General features: G+C 50.3%; 5 protein-coding genes across 5 annotated transcripts; 4 read left to right on the plus strand and 1 right to left on the minus strand.

Moving 5' to 3' along the window:
- Positions 1-73: 73 nt before the first annotated feature.
- On the plus strand, positions 74-2,142 carry N7496_002242 (NupC/NupG family nucleoside CNT transporter; the record flags this gene model as incomplete). The annotated part of the gene is made up of 3 exons (XM_056695173.1): positions 74-420; positions 500-1,763; positions 1,858-2,142. 3 exons carry the CDS (start codon positions 74-76, stop codon positions 2,140-2,142), a joined length of 1,896 nt encoding a protein of 631 aa, XP_056557385.1.
- Positions 2,143-2,641: 499 nt separating this feature from the next.
- On the minus strand, positions 2,642-3,330 carry N7496_002243 (putative ubiquitin conjugating enzyme (UbcK); the record flags this gene model as incomplete). The annotated part of the gene is made up of 3 exons (XM_056695174.1): positions 2,642-2,744; positions 2,816-3,148; positions 3,224-3,330. 3 exons carry the CDS (start codon positions 3,328-3,330, stop codon positions 2,642-2,644), a joined length of 543 nt encoding a protein of 180 aa, XP_056557386.1.
- Positions 3,331-4,293: 963 nt separating this feature from the next.
- On the plus strand, positions 4,294-5,969 carry N7496_002244 (uncharacterized protein; the record flags this gene model as incomplete). Its single annotated transcript, XM_056695175.1, has 2 exons — positions 4,294-4,379; positions 4,445-5,969. 2 exons carry the CDS (start codon positions 4,294-4,296, stop codon positions 5,967-5,969), a joined length of 1,611 nt encoding a protein of 536 aa, XP_056557387.1.
- A 559-nt stretch (positions 5,970-6,528) lies between these two features.
- On the plus strand, positions 6,529-8,657 carry N7496_002245 (uncharacterized protein; the record flags this gene model as incomplete). Its single annotated transcript, XM_056695176.1, has 2 exons — positions 6,529-6,571; positions 6,688-8,657. The coding sequence occupies 2 exons, from the start codon at positions 6,529-6,531 to the stop codon at positions 8,655-8,657; spliced, it is 2,013 nt and encodes a 670-aa protein (XP_056557388.1).
- A 646-nt stretch (positions 8,658-9,303) lies between these two features.
- N7496_002246 (3,4-dihydroxy-2-butanone-4-phosphate synthase RIB3) lies at positions 9,304-10,234 on the plus strand (the record flags this gene model as incomplete). Its single annotated transcript, XM_056695177.1, has 3 exons — positions 9,304-9,367; positions 9,470-9,587; positions 9,712-10,234. The coding sequence occupies 3 exons, from the start codon at positions 9,304-9,306 to the stop codon at positions 10,232-10,234; spliced, it is 705 nt and encodes a 234-aa protein (XP_056557389.1).
- Positions 10,235-14,652: the final 4,418 nt, after the last annotated feature.

Here is a 14,652-nt window from a genome sequence, read left to right on the forward strand (position 1 = left end):
GAGTATCTTCAACAAGACTCGATCACCACGTAGTATTGGAAAAGGAAAGTTCAACCTCCCTTTCCAGAACACCATGGCCGAGAAGTCGTCCGAGGTCAACAATGTCTCGGTAGACACGACCGAGCATCATCGAGATCCCGCGCTGCAGTCGGAGCACCAGCACCACCATGAGCATCATCACCATACTGCCTTTGCAGAGCAAGGACGCGAGGATGAAGTAGTCTTTGCCAAAGACACAGCTTTCGAGAAGGGTATCGTGCCTGAACCATCGCCCCTCGATCATGGTAGTCAGATACATAGCCAGGGTTCAAAGGATGAAGAGACAGGCGAGAATAACCCTGCTCCTCGTCCATGGCACCGACGCGCGATGAAGCACTGGAGACCTGCTTTCCATGCTGCTATCTGGATCTTGTTCACCGGGTGAGTACCACAATTTGAGAACCTCCATGTCAAATCTCTCCGCCCAAATTTCCCAGAGAACTTACGCCGTCTTTCCTAGCTGGTGGATCACCGGCCTCGTCTTGCACCGGGACCTGGGCTGGTTAATCCCATTCCTGCTATACCTGGCCATCACCCTCCGCCTAATCTTCTTCTACATCCCCATCTCGATCGTCACCCGGCCGATGTACTTTGTCTGGAATAAAACCGCCACGCCTATTGTCAACGCCATCCCCGAAAAATTCCGCACTCCCCTCGGCGCTCTGGTCTGCGTCAGCGTAATCCTAATCGGATCATTCGCCTCGCCCGAATCAGCCGATAACACGCGCGCAAACCGCGCCGTCAGTCTCTTCGGCTTGATCGTCTTCATCTTCGTGCTGTGGTTGACATCCCGCAACCGCAAGAAGATCGTCTGGCACACCGTCATCGTGGGAATGCTGGTGCAATTCATCATTGCGCTGTTCGTCCTGCGATCCGGGGCTGGATACGACATTTTCAATTTCGTCTCCCTGCTCGCTCGGGACCTTCTCGGTTTCGCGAAGGACGGCTTCGTATTCCTGACGTCGGAGGACTTCTACGATTTGACCACCCCGATCCAGCCGGCGAATTGGTTCTTGATCAGCGTTATCCCGGCTATTATCTTCTTCGTCTCGTTCGTGCAGTTGCTCTATTACACAAGCATCCTGCAGTGGTTCATCGGCAAGTTCGCCGTCTTCTTCTTCTGGTGCATGCGCGTCTCCGGCGCTGAGGCCGTCGTCGCTGCTGCGTCCCCCTTCATCGGACAAGGCGAGTCCGCTATGCTGATCAGGCCGTTCATCGCGCATCTGACCATGGCCGAACTGCACCAAGTCATGTGCTCCGGTTTCGCGACTATCGCCGGTAGCGTGTTGATCGCGTATATCTCGATGGGCCTGAACGCGCAGGCATTGGTGTCCTCGTGTGTCATGAGTATCCCCGCGTCACTGGCGTGCTCGAAACTGCGTTGGCCCGAGGAGGAAGAAAGTCTTACCGCTGGTCGGGTCGTTATTCCTGATAACGACGAACACCGCGCTGCTAATGCGCTCCACGCGTTCGCCAATGGCGCTTGGTTGGGTCTTAAGATTGCGGCGATGATTGCCTCGACGTTGTTGTGTATTATCTCGTTGATCGGCCTTATCAACGGTCTTCTCACTTGGTGGGGTCATTACTTGGGTATCAACGATCCCGAGTTGACCCTGGAGCTCATCCTCGGATACATTTGTTACCCGATTGCGTTCCTGCTGGGTGTTTCGCGGGACGGGGATTTGCTCAAGGTCGGCCAACTGATTGGTATCAAACTGGTCTCGGTAGGTTTTTACACATCCCGCTCCAAAGCCATATAGTTCCATATCTGTTTTGCTTCTTGCTTCTTCACTTGCTGACCCTGACTGACTCCCACAGAACGAATTCGTCGCCTACAACTCCCTCCAAAATGACAATACCTACGCAGACCTCTCGGATCGCTCGCGCCTGATCGCTACCTACGCCCTCTGTGGATTTGCCAACATCGGCTCGCTGGGTAACCAGATTGGTGTCTTGTCGCAGATCTCGCCCGGTCGGAGTGGTGATGTGTCCCGGGTTGCCGTCAGTGCTATGCTCACGGGTGCGATTAGTACTTTCACCAGTGCGACGATTGCAGGTCTGCTCATTACGGATGAGAAGCAGTATTTCAGCTCGGCCTCGTAATTGAGGGAGGCGAGGTATATGTTTGAGATATATCATGATATGATAGTTAAATTTTTGAGTTAATATCACGAGTCTTTACCAAGGCTACGAAGTGAAAGCCCTTCTTCCTTGATCACGGAATATCCAAACCCCTTTTCGGACAGGCCATTGCCTTACCGCTCTACATCGGAGAGCCCAGAGATTGCGAGACATCTATATGATCGATGAATTACCTCGTTACAAAATTCCACAAGGAAAGTATCACGCAAAACACCCTCGGAAGCAAAACTCAGAGCAACACGCCTGTACTTTAATGCGTGCCATAAGAATAAACCAGAGACAGAAAATGAGCGCCCCTAAACAATGAGAACCGATAACTCCAAGCCCGTTTATAATGGGCCATTATGCATGTGCATCACGCCTTATGTCTGTCCGAAATGACACCACCGGGCCTAGGGAAACATCCACGGGACCGCCCGACGCCAGTATGGAACCCTAAACCATGCAAGAGGGGGAGTATCTACTCATCGTCGAGGTCACGGTGGCGGGCCAGGACGTGCTTCTTGAACTCTGCTTGGTCCGAGTCCCAGAGCTCGGCGGCTTGGGCGTTTAGAGGGCTCGCACTAGTATCTTTTGTCAGCAACTAGAACTTCACGGATGAATACCCCTGGCAATTGGGGCAAGGCCGGCTTACTTGTTGGGTTCACCCAGGAGACTTTGCAAGCTCAGAAGCACGCTCTGGACATTGTACACGGCGCTCCACTTGTCCTTCAGGATATCCAGGCAGATCCGGCCAGAGAAGTCGACGTTTGGGTGGTAGATGGGGGTCTTGAAGAGGACGGTTGGCGGAGAGTAGGGGTAGTTGTTAGGGAAGGCAAAGGAAAGCTTCAGCGTCAAGCCTTCGTAGGGAGTCTCCGTGGGACCGGTGATGGTCGCCGTCCATGAGAGGAGGTTGCCGTCGGCGTCGGGGAAGGCGGAGATACCGGGCGAGGGCGAGATCATGAGCTGCATCAGCTCAGCTTGTAGGCTATTCGACGAAAGAGGGAGAGTTAGCACATGGCCATGTTAATCGAACCGTCCTTGCACGGGCGGGAGTACGAACCGCTTGGTGACGCTCTGGGTGTCACCGCGCTGTCCGGCGCCACTCAGCTTGGTAGCTTCCAGGGTCTCGGGCGCCGAGTTCTGAGTGTCCTCCATCGTGTAGTCCATAGTGAAGATAGGGAGAGAGGGCCTGAGGGTCCGACAAAGAAGTGATCTGGAAGGCTGCAGGTTCCCGGGCCGTCCGTGGAATGCTAGTAACTGTAGCACGAGGGTTGCTGTCTGGAATGACGACGGATCCGAACAGTGGACCCACCACGACCAAAAGCGATGAGGAGAGAGGTGAGGTGGAAGAGGAGACGGAACAATAGAAGAAAGGAGTAGTGCTAAGGGGATGGGATGCGAAGGTGAGAATGGGGATGATGATGAGAGCAAACAAAGAAAAGAGGAAGAGAGAAGAGGCTAAGCGCCGGCTGGATTTTTGGTTGGTTTTGTTTACTCGCCGCCCCCCGGCAACGCGAGATGGCCCCCGCTTATGCTGCGGACGATATTGAACACTCCCGAGTTGGGATTATTTGATGAAGGAGTAATAAGTTACCGGTTTACCAGGATATTATAGGAAGTATTTTAGTATAAAGTATCAATTATAATGTACAAAATGTAGGAGACAGAATATAAATAGATCAAACGGTCACGAGCACAGACCGAAGCGGAGAGAAGACTTTAGTGCGAAGGAGGGGGAACATGCGGGTCGACCAGCATGAACTACTATAGTTCTGTAGTTTCATAGATCATCAGGCATAGATTGTAGCTAATACTGAGTTCTGAGAAAGTATCTTGTCTCTTATTCTACTACATCCTTCCTGTCCAAGTGTATTCTACCATTGCATTATCTGCTCTCCCATAATAACCAACCCACTGTCAACAGACTACCCAAAAGGGATAAAGTGGCCCGCGTCTCGTCCCGCGTCGCACTTTGGCCCTTGCAGCCGCATCTTACTCGCCCTCCACCTTGCATCCTCGCCCATCGCCCATCACTCGTTTCACATCGCGCAATGGAATATATCCACTCATAGCGCTTATCATCCTAACCTTGGTCCTTGACGCGCCTCGATCACTTTCCTTCCTCCCACAATGCAGCACTCCCAGCTGGCTCCGCTGCCCACCAATGTGCCCTTTCGCATTGTCTCCAAAACAATCGGCCAGGGCGCGTATGCTTGGTGAGTTTTACATCTCTATGTCCAATGGGAGGAGAGATCCTAACGCGCTGTGAATGAATCTGCAGTATTAAAAAGGCCGCCCCTCTCGACGCCGATAATCCCATCTTCGCTGTGAAGTACATCCACAAGGACTACGCCGCGCGCCATGGCAAGATCAGTGCAAGGCAACTTTCGCTCGAGGTAACGGTACACCGACACGTCACAGGCCACAACAACATCATCAGTTTTTACCAAACTGGTGAGGATGAGATTTGGCGATGGATCGCAATGGAATTGGCCGAGGGTGGGGATCTGTTCGACAAGATCGAGGCGGATGAGGGTGTAGGAGAGGATATTGCTCACGTCTACTTCTCACAATTGATCAGTGCGGTGAGCTTCATGCACTCCAAGGGTGTGGGTCATCGGGACATCAAGCCGGAGAACATGCTCTTGACCAGTGATGGAAATCTGAAGATTGCCGACTTTGGTCTGGCAGCGCTGTTCGAGTACAAGGGCACGAGGAAGCTCTCAACCACGTTTTGTGGGAGTCCACCTTATATTGCTCCCGAGGTCATTACCTGCAGTACTCGGGGTCAGAACAAGGGATCAGGATACCATCCGGATTTGGTCGATATTTGGTCATGCGGCATTGTCCTCTTTGTCCTTCTTGCCGGTAATACCCCATGGGACAGTCCAACGGACGATAGTTACGAATTCCACGAATACCTTACGACGAATGCACGACCCACTGACGAGCTATGGCAGAAGCTGCCCTCTGCCACTTTATCCCTACTCCGCGGTATGTTGACGGTCGATCCCAAGTGTCGCTTCTCGCTGGAAGATGTGAGAAGACACCCCTGGTATACTCGATCGAACAAATACCTATCACGCGACGGGACAAAATTAAAGGATCCTGTCAATCTTGCCACTTCAATGTTCGAATCTCTCCACATCGACTTGAGCCAAGATCCTCTATCTCAGAAACGGCCGGGGGCCAGCCGGAGTGACCCCATGGATGTGGATATGCACGACCAAGGAGTCAATGCATCCGGAGGCATGTCTTCCACCCAACCAGAGATGGCAGGTGGTAACATGGTCATGGATTGGCACACTCCACACCTGGCTGGGGAGTACTACTCTACACAGCCCGCAGACAAGCCATTTTCGTCCCAAGAAGCCGAGATGTCGGCCCATCTGGAAGACGAGCCTTCCATGTCCCAATTCTCTCAGAGGCCTTCTGTGCCCTTGAGTCGGACTCAGAATGCCAAGGTATTCCAAGATATCATTCCACCTCGCTCACTGACGCGTTTCTATTCTGCATGGGAGTTGAAATTATTGGTCCCGTTGATCTGTGAAGCTCTTCACCGACTCGGAGTACCAGTTCCTTCAGTCCCTGCCGTCACCTCTGGAGATACCTCTGCCATGATTCGGGTGATTGCCAAAGACGGTAGAATGTGTTCACTCCAAGGCAAGGTTCACATCGAGTGTGTCTCCGAGGGCCTCTTTGAAGTCGAGTTTGTGAAAATCAAGGGTGATCCCTTAGAGTGGCGTCGGTTCTTCAAGAAAGTGGCTATCCTCTGTAAGGACGCTGTTTTCAAGCCGGACGAATAGAGGCGTCGCTCGAAATATGTTAGACGTTCTTTTATGCTTTTTTATCTCCCTTTTATGTTGCTTTTGGATCTACGATTTACGATGGGGTGAGTCGGCGTTTGACGGTGGATGATTCCAACCATGACCTGCTGCTCCATACTCTTTATATAGCATAATGCATAGACACCCTCCATGGTTCTTAAATACATTGAAATATGGTTTAGCTCGTGTGTCGGAACAAATGTCCGGTGGGGTTGCTTCATGTAAATTGGCCCCAGACACTCTAGATCGAAACCAACGCTCCAGAGAACCGTTATTAGAGAGCTATAGTCCTGTATGACTTGACAGCAAGAGTTGAAATCATACGAAATCTCGGATTATCAAGAACCTCCAACGTAAACAACAACGATCTACTATTCTGCCCTAAGCCACGTGACAAAGTCAGCGCAGATCGCCAGCTCGAGGAAGCCTGAACTTTTTCCGAAGCGCAACATTGCAAAGCTCACCCTTGGAACTTTTGATCCTTAGTCTCCTACTCCCTCCACCTGCCCCCGATGCAGCAGCCATCCTTGCCTCCCTCATGGACAAGTTGCCGGTAGAAATCCTTACCAAAATCATCGACCGTAAGAGCCGCCGCAAACCCCTCCTCCCCTCCCGCGTGTTCCCCGCACCACTTGGTCTACTCCTCCACAAAGAAGCAAAAGAACGCCCAGCGCTGATATCTCCCTCTATACCCCAGATCTCACGCCGCGCGAGAAGGTCAAGCTACAATTGGTTTGCAAGAAATTCTTCGATCTTGCCCGCGACAATAACCTTTGGAAATTGCACTGCTATGAGCAGTCATGGGCTGCGCTGCAAGCCACCCGTCCGGCTGGCCGGACCTCGGAAAGTTTGTTGTCGAACCCGACTGCGTCGTTGAGTACGTTAGGGCAGAACTCATTGCGTGATTTGATTCAACCTCCGGCTCCGCAGTCGGGGGAAGCCCCGCTGGATGAAGAACGAAGATATTCCCCGAGCGACATTGCAAGGGCGGCTGCAGATTGGGACTCTTCGGCGGAGGGAGAACATGTTGACTGGTATTCGGAATACATTGCTCGTCATGGACCTATGTCACTTTCCTGGGTGCAGCAGCCTATGCGATCAAATGGCCCCGGTCGGAGGAAACAACCGTACGAAATCAAGGGCATGGGACTGTTGAAAGATTGGAGCTCTGCGCGGGAGAACAAGATCGTGGCTCCTCTAGACGACGGCACAGTCTGCATTTGGGACCTCAATCACTCCCACCGTTCCGATTCGCAGTCAACAAAAGGCAAAATACTTGGGATGAGTGAGCCAGGTGCTCTCATGACCAATATGTCTAGGCGTAGGGAGGTCTCGCCTTCCAAGTCTGCATTGGAGTTTATCAATCTCGGCGAGGCTGTCTCTGTGGACTCATTTCGACGGAGAGCATACCTCGCTGTTGGCAATGTTTTGAACGAAGTTGATCTAGAGACACTCAAGATTATCTCGCAACAGCGATACCCTTGGTCGATCTTTGCACTTTCGCAAGAGACCGATTACTCAGTGCCAATAACACTTGCGACCACGCTCAGTTTACAGATTCATGATGCCCGGCTATCTGCAACAGAAGAGGAAGAAGCCATCAGCTTACGGTGTGAGAAGAACATGGCACCCTTGGTGCCTGAGCTGGACATTTTTGCCCATCCAGACTCGCCATTACTGCAATTGCAACCAAACGGGCAGCCTCCCACTCGCATCCGCAGCCCTGACCCTACGGCTAGGGAGAACTACGCACCTCTCTTCCAGCCCGGCCCACTCTCCATTCTACACCCTCCCGCTCCTCATGTGAACTCTATCCTTCTCGCGGGCCGATTCCCTAGCATTCTCTGCTATGACCGACGCTTCTTTCCCCGGCTGCAAAGTACCGTACATTCTGGGGGCCGGCTATGTGGCCTTGCCTCGGCTCCTGCGCCTCGATTTCCGGTTTTTTCAGACTCGACTTACCCCCAGTCTCACGCTGTGGTCGCTTGTGGTGAGTATAACGGTCGTGGCTCGCTAGAATTGTACAGTCTGAAGTCATCGTCACAAGAGTTCAACGACAACCCGTCCAAGATGACGTCGCAATTAACGCCCGAATATAAGAATCGACAAAGCGCAGCGAGTTCCAAACTGCTCTCGGTCGCATCACATGGAAATCGTCTCGTTTACTCTGACTCCGAGGGGAATATCAAATGGGTCGAACGCAATGGTCGGTCAGAGGTCCGCCGCTGGAATATCAACACCTCGCAACCTCAAATCCCATTCTCGCGATCCAGTCTCACACCAATACAATCACCAACACAGCCAGACGACGAGTCTGCCCCCCGCGGCCTATGGTCGCAGTTAAGTGCGGAAAACAATAGCAGTGAAGTGGCCCGCAAGATTCTTCCTACGGGTGGGAACTTGACCGGTGACGAGCTGCTAGTTTGGACTGGCGAGCGCATTGGCCGTATCAAGTTCTCCATACCCGCCGACCTCGATGGTGTTTTAGAGGAAGATGGGGATGAATGGTTCATGCAGGCTGAAGTTGATGAAGAAACTCGCGCTGCGATGAGACAAAAGCATCGTGATGAGTGGGAAAAGGAGCAACGGTATGAAGATATGATGCGTCGGGCACTTGAGCGGCAGGCCGATGAAGTCCGATGGATGGGGACGGATAGCATGAGCTGATAGGGTGTCCGTTATGGCGTATGCTTTCGCGTTTGAACTTTCATATCGAGCGCTTTCATATCGAGCGGTCATTCTTTTTTTTTCCTTTCTTTCTATAATCTTGGCATTCTCTCGCGTGACTTTTCTCGTTCGAGCGGCTTTCTAGACATGAGGGTTTTTTGTTCGGAATTTAAGCGGAACATATATCGCATGACACTGCTGTGTGTATTGGAATGGCACTATAGTTGTCTAAACACGATAGGGATTAGACGTATCTGTCAATGTCCGTAAAAAGTCCGAACTCAGTACTCCTAGTCATACCCCAAAAGGGTAGTATGCCTAAATCCGTAGGACCAGCTGATCAGGAAAACGCCGAATTATATCCTCGGCACCCAAACCGACTCACCGCCCGGCTCCCCGCGTGGGTCCCGGCATCACGGGCATTTCTAATACCCCGTCAGCGATTACGGGAGGCAACTTTTCTGGAACAATCTACTCCTTCTCTTCTGAAGTCGCACATACTCATTCTCACCCTTTGTCTGTTCAGAGTCTCTCAATTGCCTTCAATCCCTTCAATTCCCCTCCATCTCCATTCCGACTCCCGCAATTGCGCACTGAGGGGCAAAAATAACGGCAACCGCTTCACAACCCCTCCCTCTACTTCAAGATGCCTTCCACAACGGAGGTTGCACAGCAATTCGACTCGATCGAAGATACAATTGCTGCTTTCAGTGAGTAATTGCTCTTCCCAGGCCACCAATTCACTTCTGGTCCGATCTCGCGACCTGCGACGCTTTCCATTGACCTCCGTAACTGACGATGACTCACTCCAGAGAATGGCGAATTCATCATTGTCCTCGACTCACAAGATCGTGAGAATGAAGGAGATCTTATAATTGCAGCTGAGTCTATCACCGCTGCGCAGATGGCTTTCCTCGTGCGCTACACAAGGTGAGTTCTCCACCCCGCTGCCGGCATCCGGTGGAGCACACCCTTTCCCTCGGAGACGACAGCAATAGCAGCACCGGGACTCTAGCAGCAACGCGCTCCCGTCAATAACAACATACTAATCAAGTTCTCTTCGCCAGTGGATTGATTTGCGCACCTATCCCCCTCCCCTCGCAACCCGCCTCGCCCTCCCACAAATGGTCGCCGAAAACGCAGACCCCAAAGGCACCGCCTACACCATCACCATCGACTCCAGCGACGACTCAGTGACGACCGGTATCTCCGCCGAAGACCGCGCGCTAACCTGCCGCACGCTCGCATCCCCAGACGCGCAGATCGACTCTTTCCGCCGACCCGGCCACATCATCCCGCTGCAGGCGCGTGCCGGCGGCGTGCGCGAACGCAAGGGCCACACCGAGGCTACAGTTGATTTCTGCAGACTGGCCGGTAAGGCGCCTGTCGGTGTGATTGCGGAGCTGGTGGAGGGTGGCGAGACCGTTGAGGGTGTGGCGGAGATCCGGGGTAATAATGGGATGATGAGGCGTGATGGGTGTTTGAAGTTTGGTAAGAAGTGGGGGATTAAGGTGTGTACTATTGAGGATTTGGTGGAGTATTTGGAGAGGATGGAGGGTGTTAAGAATGGGCATTGAGTTATTGGTGGTGGTTGATTTTTTTGGTGCGTTTGACTTTTTGGATTTTGATACTCGATGGGTTTCGCTGCTCAGTCTTTGTTCTTGTTTTGCATACCTTTGGTTCTTTCTGTGCCTCTATACATCACTGCAGCTTTGAGTGCATATCTCTAGATAAATGGACAAGATACCTTAGAATTTGAATCTCGTTGCAAAGCGTCGAAGTTGTGTTAGAAAATTCTAGACCTCGATGCGCCCAGTATCAACCCTTCTAATAGTTGTGGTGTCAAGCAACGACGAAAAGGCTAGAAAGATGGATGTAGCAAACTATCTTCCCATTTGCATATACAATTGTGACTACTGGGGGACGAAAGACTTTGGTGGACTTAGGATGATCAAACAACGAGCGCCTCTTTCTTCTTTCCGTTCCCAGACTGGACATAGCCATTAAATAAGCATATAGGATTCCAATCTCTACCGGCCATAATAGTAATTATCAAAAGCTACCAAGGGCAAGTTTTGGAATTGTTCATCTGAGATCTTCTTCATTCTTTCTCTCAATTTATCATCCTCAATGCTTCCAAATCGGCCCTTTCTTCAAACCTGCACACAAAACTCTTCAAAGAGCGGCAGGCTAATTTGAGACCACTATCAGAACATCCTGGCCGCATATGGCACTTGGCACGGACCGTGATGGGCAATGCAGAGCCGAGCTGCGAATATTGCCTCACAATGTCCTGCAATGCAGGTAGCAGCAGTCTTACTGCGTCGTAGCTTTTCGCATCGGCTATAGCGCGTTGTACGTATAAGAGAACAATTAGCTAAAAAAAAACCCGTCATCGTGAAGGTAACGATACTTGAGGCATTTACGTGCTGTTCTACTACTGTATAGTACTTTCTTAGACGTTTGTTCCATGCCGTTTCAATGACTTTTCGAATCGCCCGTCGAGTTGATGGTGTTATCCACAGCGTGCACGCCACTTACTTACGCATGGATCTATGCGAAGTACTTTGCGAAGTACAGAGTATGCGACATGCAGCAAACGCGTCTCCGGCACTCCGTGGGTGATGTGTTCAATGTTATTCGAGGTTGTTTGTGCATTTGCATTCTGCAGGGCCACGTGTACTTAATGGCGTCATCTCCTTCGCAGATGCAGTATTATACGTGCAAGCAAGACGAATATCGAAATACAATGTGGATAGAAAGGTCGATCTGGACTTGCACTTTTGACGTTGTAGTAGGTACATTGCCAGAAATCGAGATTCTGCATATTCGCTAAAGGACCAGGGTTCCCCACATGTTGAGGCATATCGATGGGTCGAGGCCTGCAGAACGTCTCACGGGCCAAATAGATCGCGACATGTATGCTAGTGTGGGGTCGGTGGGGAGCTTTGCACGACATGGAGTTTCAAACTTTCCTGAATGATCGATCTTGACCCAGAGGCCTTGGCTCTCAGGGTTCTGCCGAGAAAGGCAATTTACAAGCGGGTCCTGACATACTGATGAGAATGTCGTGTAACCTGCACCCCTTTAGGCCGGAGCTCAGACAGCTCCGGGGACGCAATGACACTTGAATTATAGTAGTACCAAATAGATATTCTCCGAGAATTGTGAATAACCTCCAAGGCGGGTCGGGTCGATGTATCGGATCTGCAGCATGTCGAGCTTCGTAGGATTGCCGTTTTGGGGTCCGTGGGGTCTTGTACACTTCGCTTCCAAGGAAGGGCGCTTTTTGACATCTACTACTTTCCATCATTCCTCCAGCATACCATGTAGGCTTAGTCTAGTAACTAGATACGTTCGTGGCTGTTACTTATGTCGCAGACTATGGCCGTACAAATGGATTGTGGATCTGGGGTACTCGAAAATATATTTCGAGTGGCGATAACTGTTCTGCCGTATAGAATCCTTCCGACGGGGTCGCCGTAACTCTTGAACAGTGGCTAGCTGGTGGATGCATATGGTAGTCATCAATCTTTGAGGAAGTAAATAGTTAAACTGTGATGCTAACCAAAGTCCGAGGGCATCGGAATACTACTGTGAGACGCGTGGCGTCAAGGAGTATTTTCCCTTGAAACGACAGTCCTAGCACATGATGAAGAAATTGCTTCAGCTATAGAGCCTAATACCCTTTCCCTAGCGTAAGTTCTATTTGCTAACAGCTCCATGACAACGGTCTATCACCCATTGTCAAGTACTCAGTCGCACTGATCCAATTCACGGTCGAAGTGAGCTCACCTAGCACGAATCATAGCTATGATGGCCATGCCACCTTAGTGACTCGAGGTACAAACAAATGCGTCTTCCGGATCCTGCACGTTGACATTTTGCCACTGTCCAAGCGCCGAGGCTCTTCCCTTGACCCAGGCTCCATCATAGCTTGAGTAAGATCGTTTCTTGTATCGTACTGGTATGGCCTGTGAAGAATGGTGCACACTGTAAGTAATTAAATCGTAAGAAACGACTAGTATCGTTAGCGTAATAACAGTGCGCCCCTGATACCGTTCAAGTATTACGCGAGAGAGACAGAATATTAGTAGGAGGTAGCCTCGAACTCCTGATAATAGTATTGACGGTATTGCATACGAATGCATTGTCTTCAATGTACCTAACAGAATTTCTGCTAAATGCATCTTTGCTCTCGTATGTTTCTTGGTTTTTTATAGTGGGGTTCGGGTCTAGATCGTGGGAGGCAGATCTTATCTCGATCGGATCGATCGCCCCAGTCTATCGACAAGCCACGCGCGGCCAAACCATGCAGAAAAACAATCAACGACGCCGGAGTATGTAGCCTCCATGTACGTTCTTCCAAAGCTTTGACCTCGAATGACGCCAATTTTGGTGGCTAGCTGAGACAAGTGCCCATGCGTCAATGAGGAAGAAGTCCAAGTTAAAAATATAACGAATTGCGAAGGTCCAGGATCAAGCCATTATTATGTACTCCTTGAAAGGCTATGGAAGTCAAATCAAGGGGATGTGAAGATAATTGGAGATCGTGCAGTCCACCTGGTCAGCCTCCTGATGCTTCAAAATAAGAAAAGAACAGAAAAGAAAAGAAAACAAAAGCCGCTCTTACTATACACTGTTGACCTTATTCCAGCCGGTGGTAGTTGGAGTTGGCATTTGCGAACTACTGGGCCGGAGCGGACCGATCCTTCTGGGTCTTGTAATTACACGGTAAATAGCTTTAGCACCCGTGTCTCTCGAACGTGTTCATTAGCTACGGTATGATAGGCGTTTTGTAATGCACAACGTGCCGTAAGTGTATCGTTTGAAGTTCCCCTTGCAGATATCCTGGCGTCAAGATAGCCATAGTAGCGCTGCTTGGCCACATGTTGATATTATTCATTTTCAAGCTAATATACCGCGAGTGGTATATTACATGACATGGTACTAGTACCTTTGATCAGAATTCCGGGTTTTAAGTGAATTCATCCATGTAATAGCAAATATACAGAATTTCAGGTGGCATGTTCGAGCCCTTGTACGGATCCGATTGGAGAATGCCAAAATGGGGTCTATGAGATTGTCGAGTGTAAGAAATTCCCAATGTAGACGAGGGGACCCTTGAAACTAATTAGACTCGGCAAAGTTAAGCCCAAGCTTGTTTGTCTCGAGCTAATAAACTCAATTCGCCGTGTTTTCATAGATTTATCCATTGTTGTAATAATTTGAACTAGGCAGAACGTTACTGTTTTTTTTTCAGATATGTTGTTGCTTGATGGTAATTGCAATACGCGGGACTAGCGTGCATGACGGTAGAGTCAATTGTAACTTTCGCGATCGACCAGTACTCTTTCGGCCGGAGTGGTATCGATCTTCGGACCTGCAGCAAATTGACTCGGTTAAATGAGACGACCTGGCCAGAGCCCGGATCCACGTACCTAAGGTATACATTCTGCATCTGTAGATCTGATAGACATAAGCGACATGAGGAAAAATCACTCTCACAGATGCAGTGTAACATCTTGGTACTCGGAAAGTTAGCGAAATGCAAAGCACAGACAATCCATGATGCGCCTAGGTTTTGTGCGGGGCAGGATTTGCGCCCCTCCTTCTGGTTTCGTTCCGAAATGGTGTCATTAGCAAGAGCTACAGCTGGTAAACAGTTCCAGGCCGTAAAAGCTGGACGTCTGGCATGAAGGTAACTTTCTCTTACGTTGTTCCGAGATTATTCGTGCAGAAAGCATAATGACTACTGTAGAGTACTAATTGCGTTTCATTTAGATACAAGCGACAAAGAAATCTTTGCTGTAGCAGACGTTGTGACTCTAGATACTCGTTGGAAACTTGGAGGGGGCCATAGATACTTGACTGACACTGGCTTTGTCTTGCATCCTAGGTTCATTTATGTGTCTCCTCATTTCCCTTGAAATATAGCACACATTCGATGGTTCTGAATGCAAGAGCTTTGGACTTTGTCTAGTATATTGGACAT

Source organism: Penicillium cataractarum (assembly GCF_028827025.1).
Source record: "Penicillium cataractarum strain IBT 29864 chromosome Unknown utg000002l, whole genome shotgun sequence".
Classification (NCBI taxonomy): domain Eukaryota; kingdom Fungi; phylum Ascomycota; class Eurotiomycetes; order Eurotiales; family Aspergillaceae; genus Penicillium; species Penicillium cataractarum.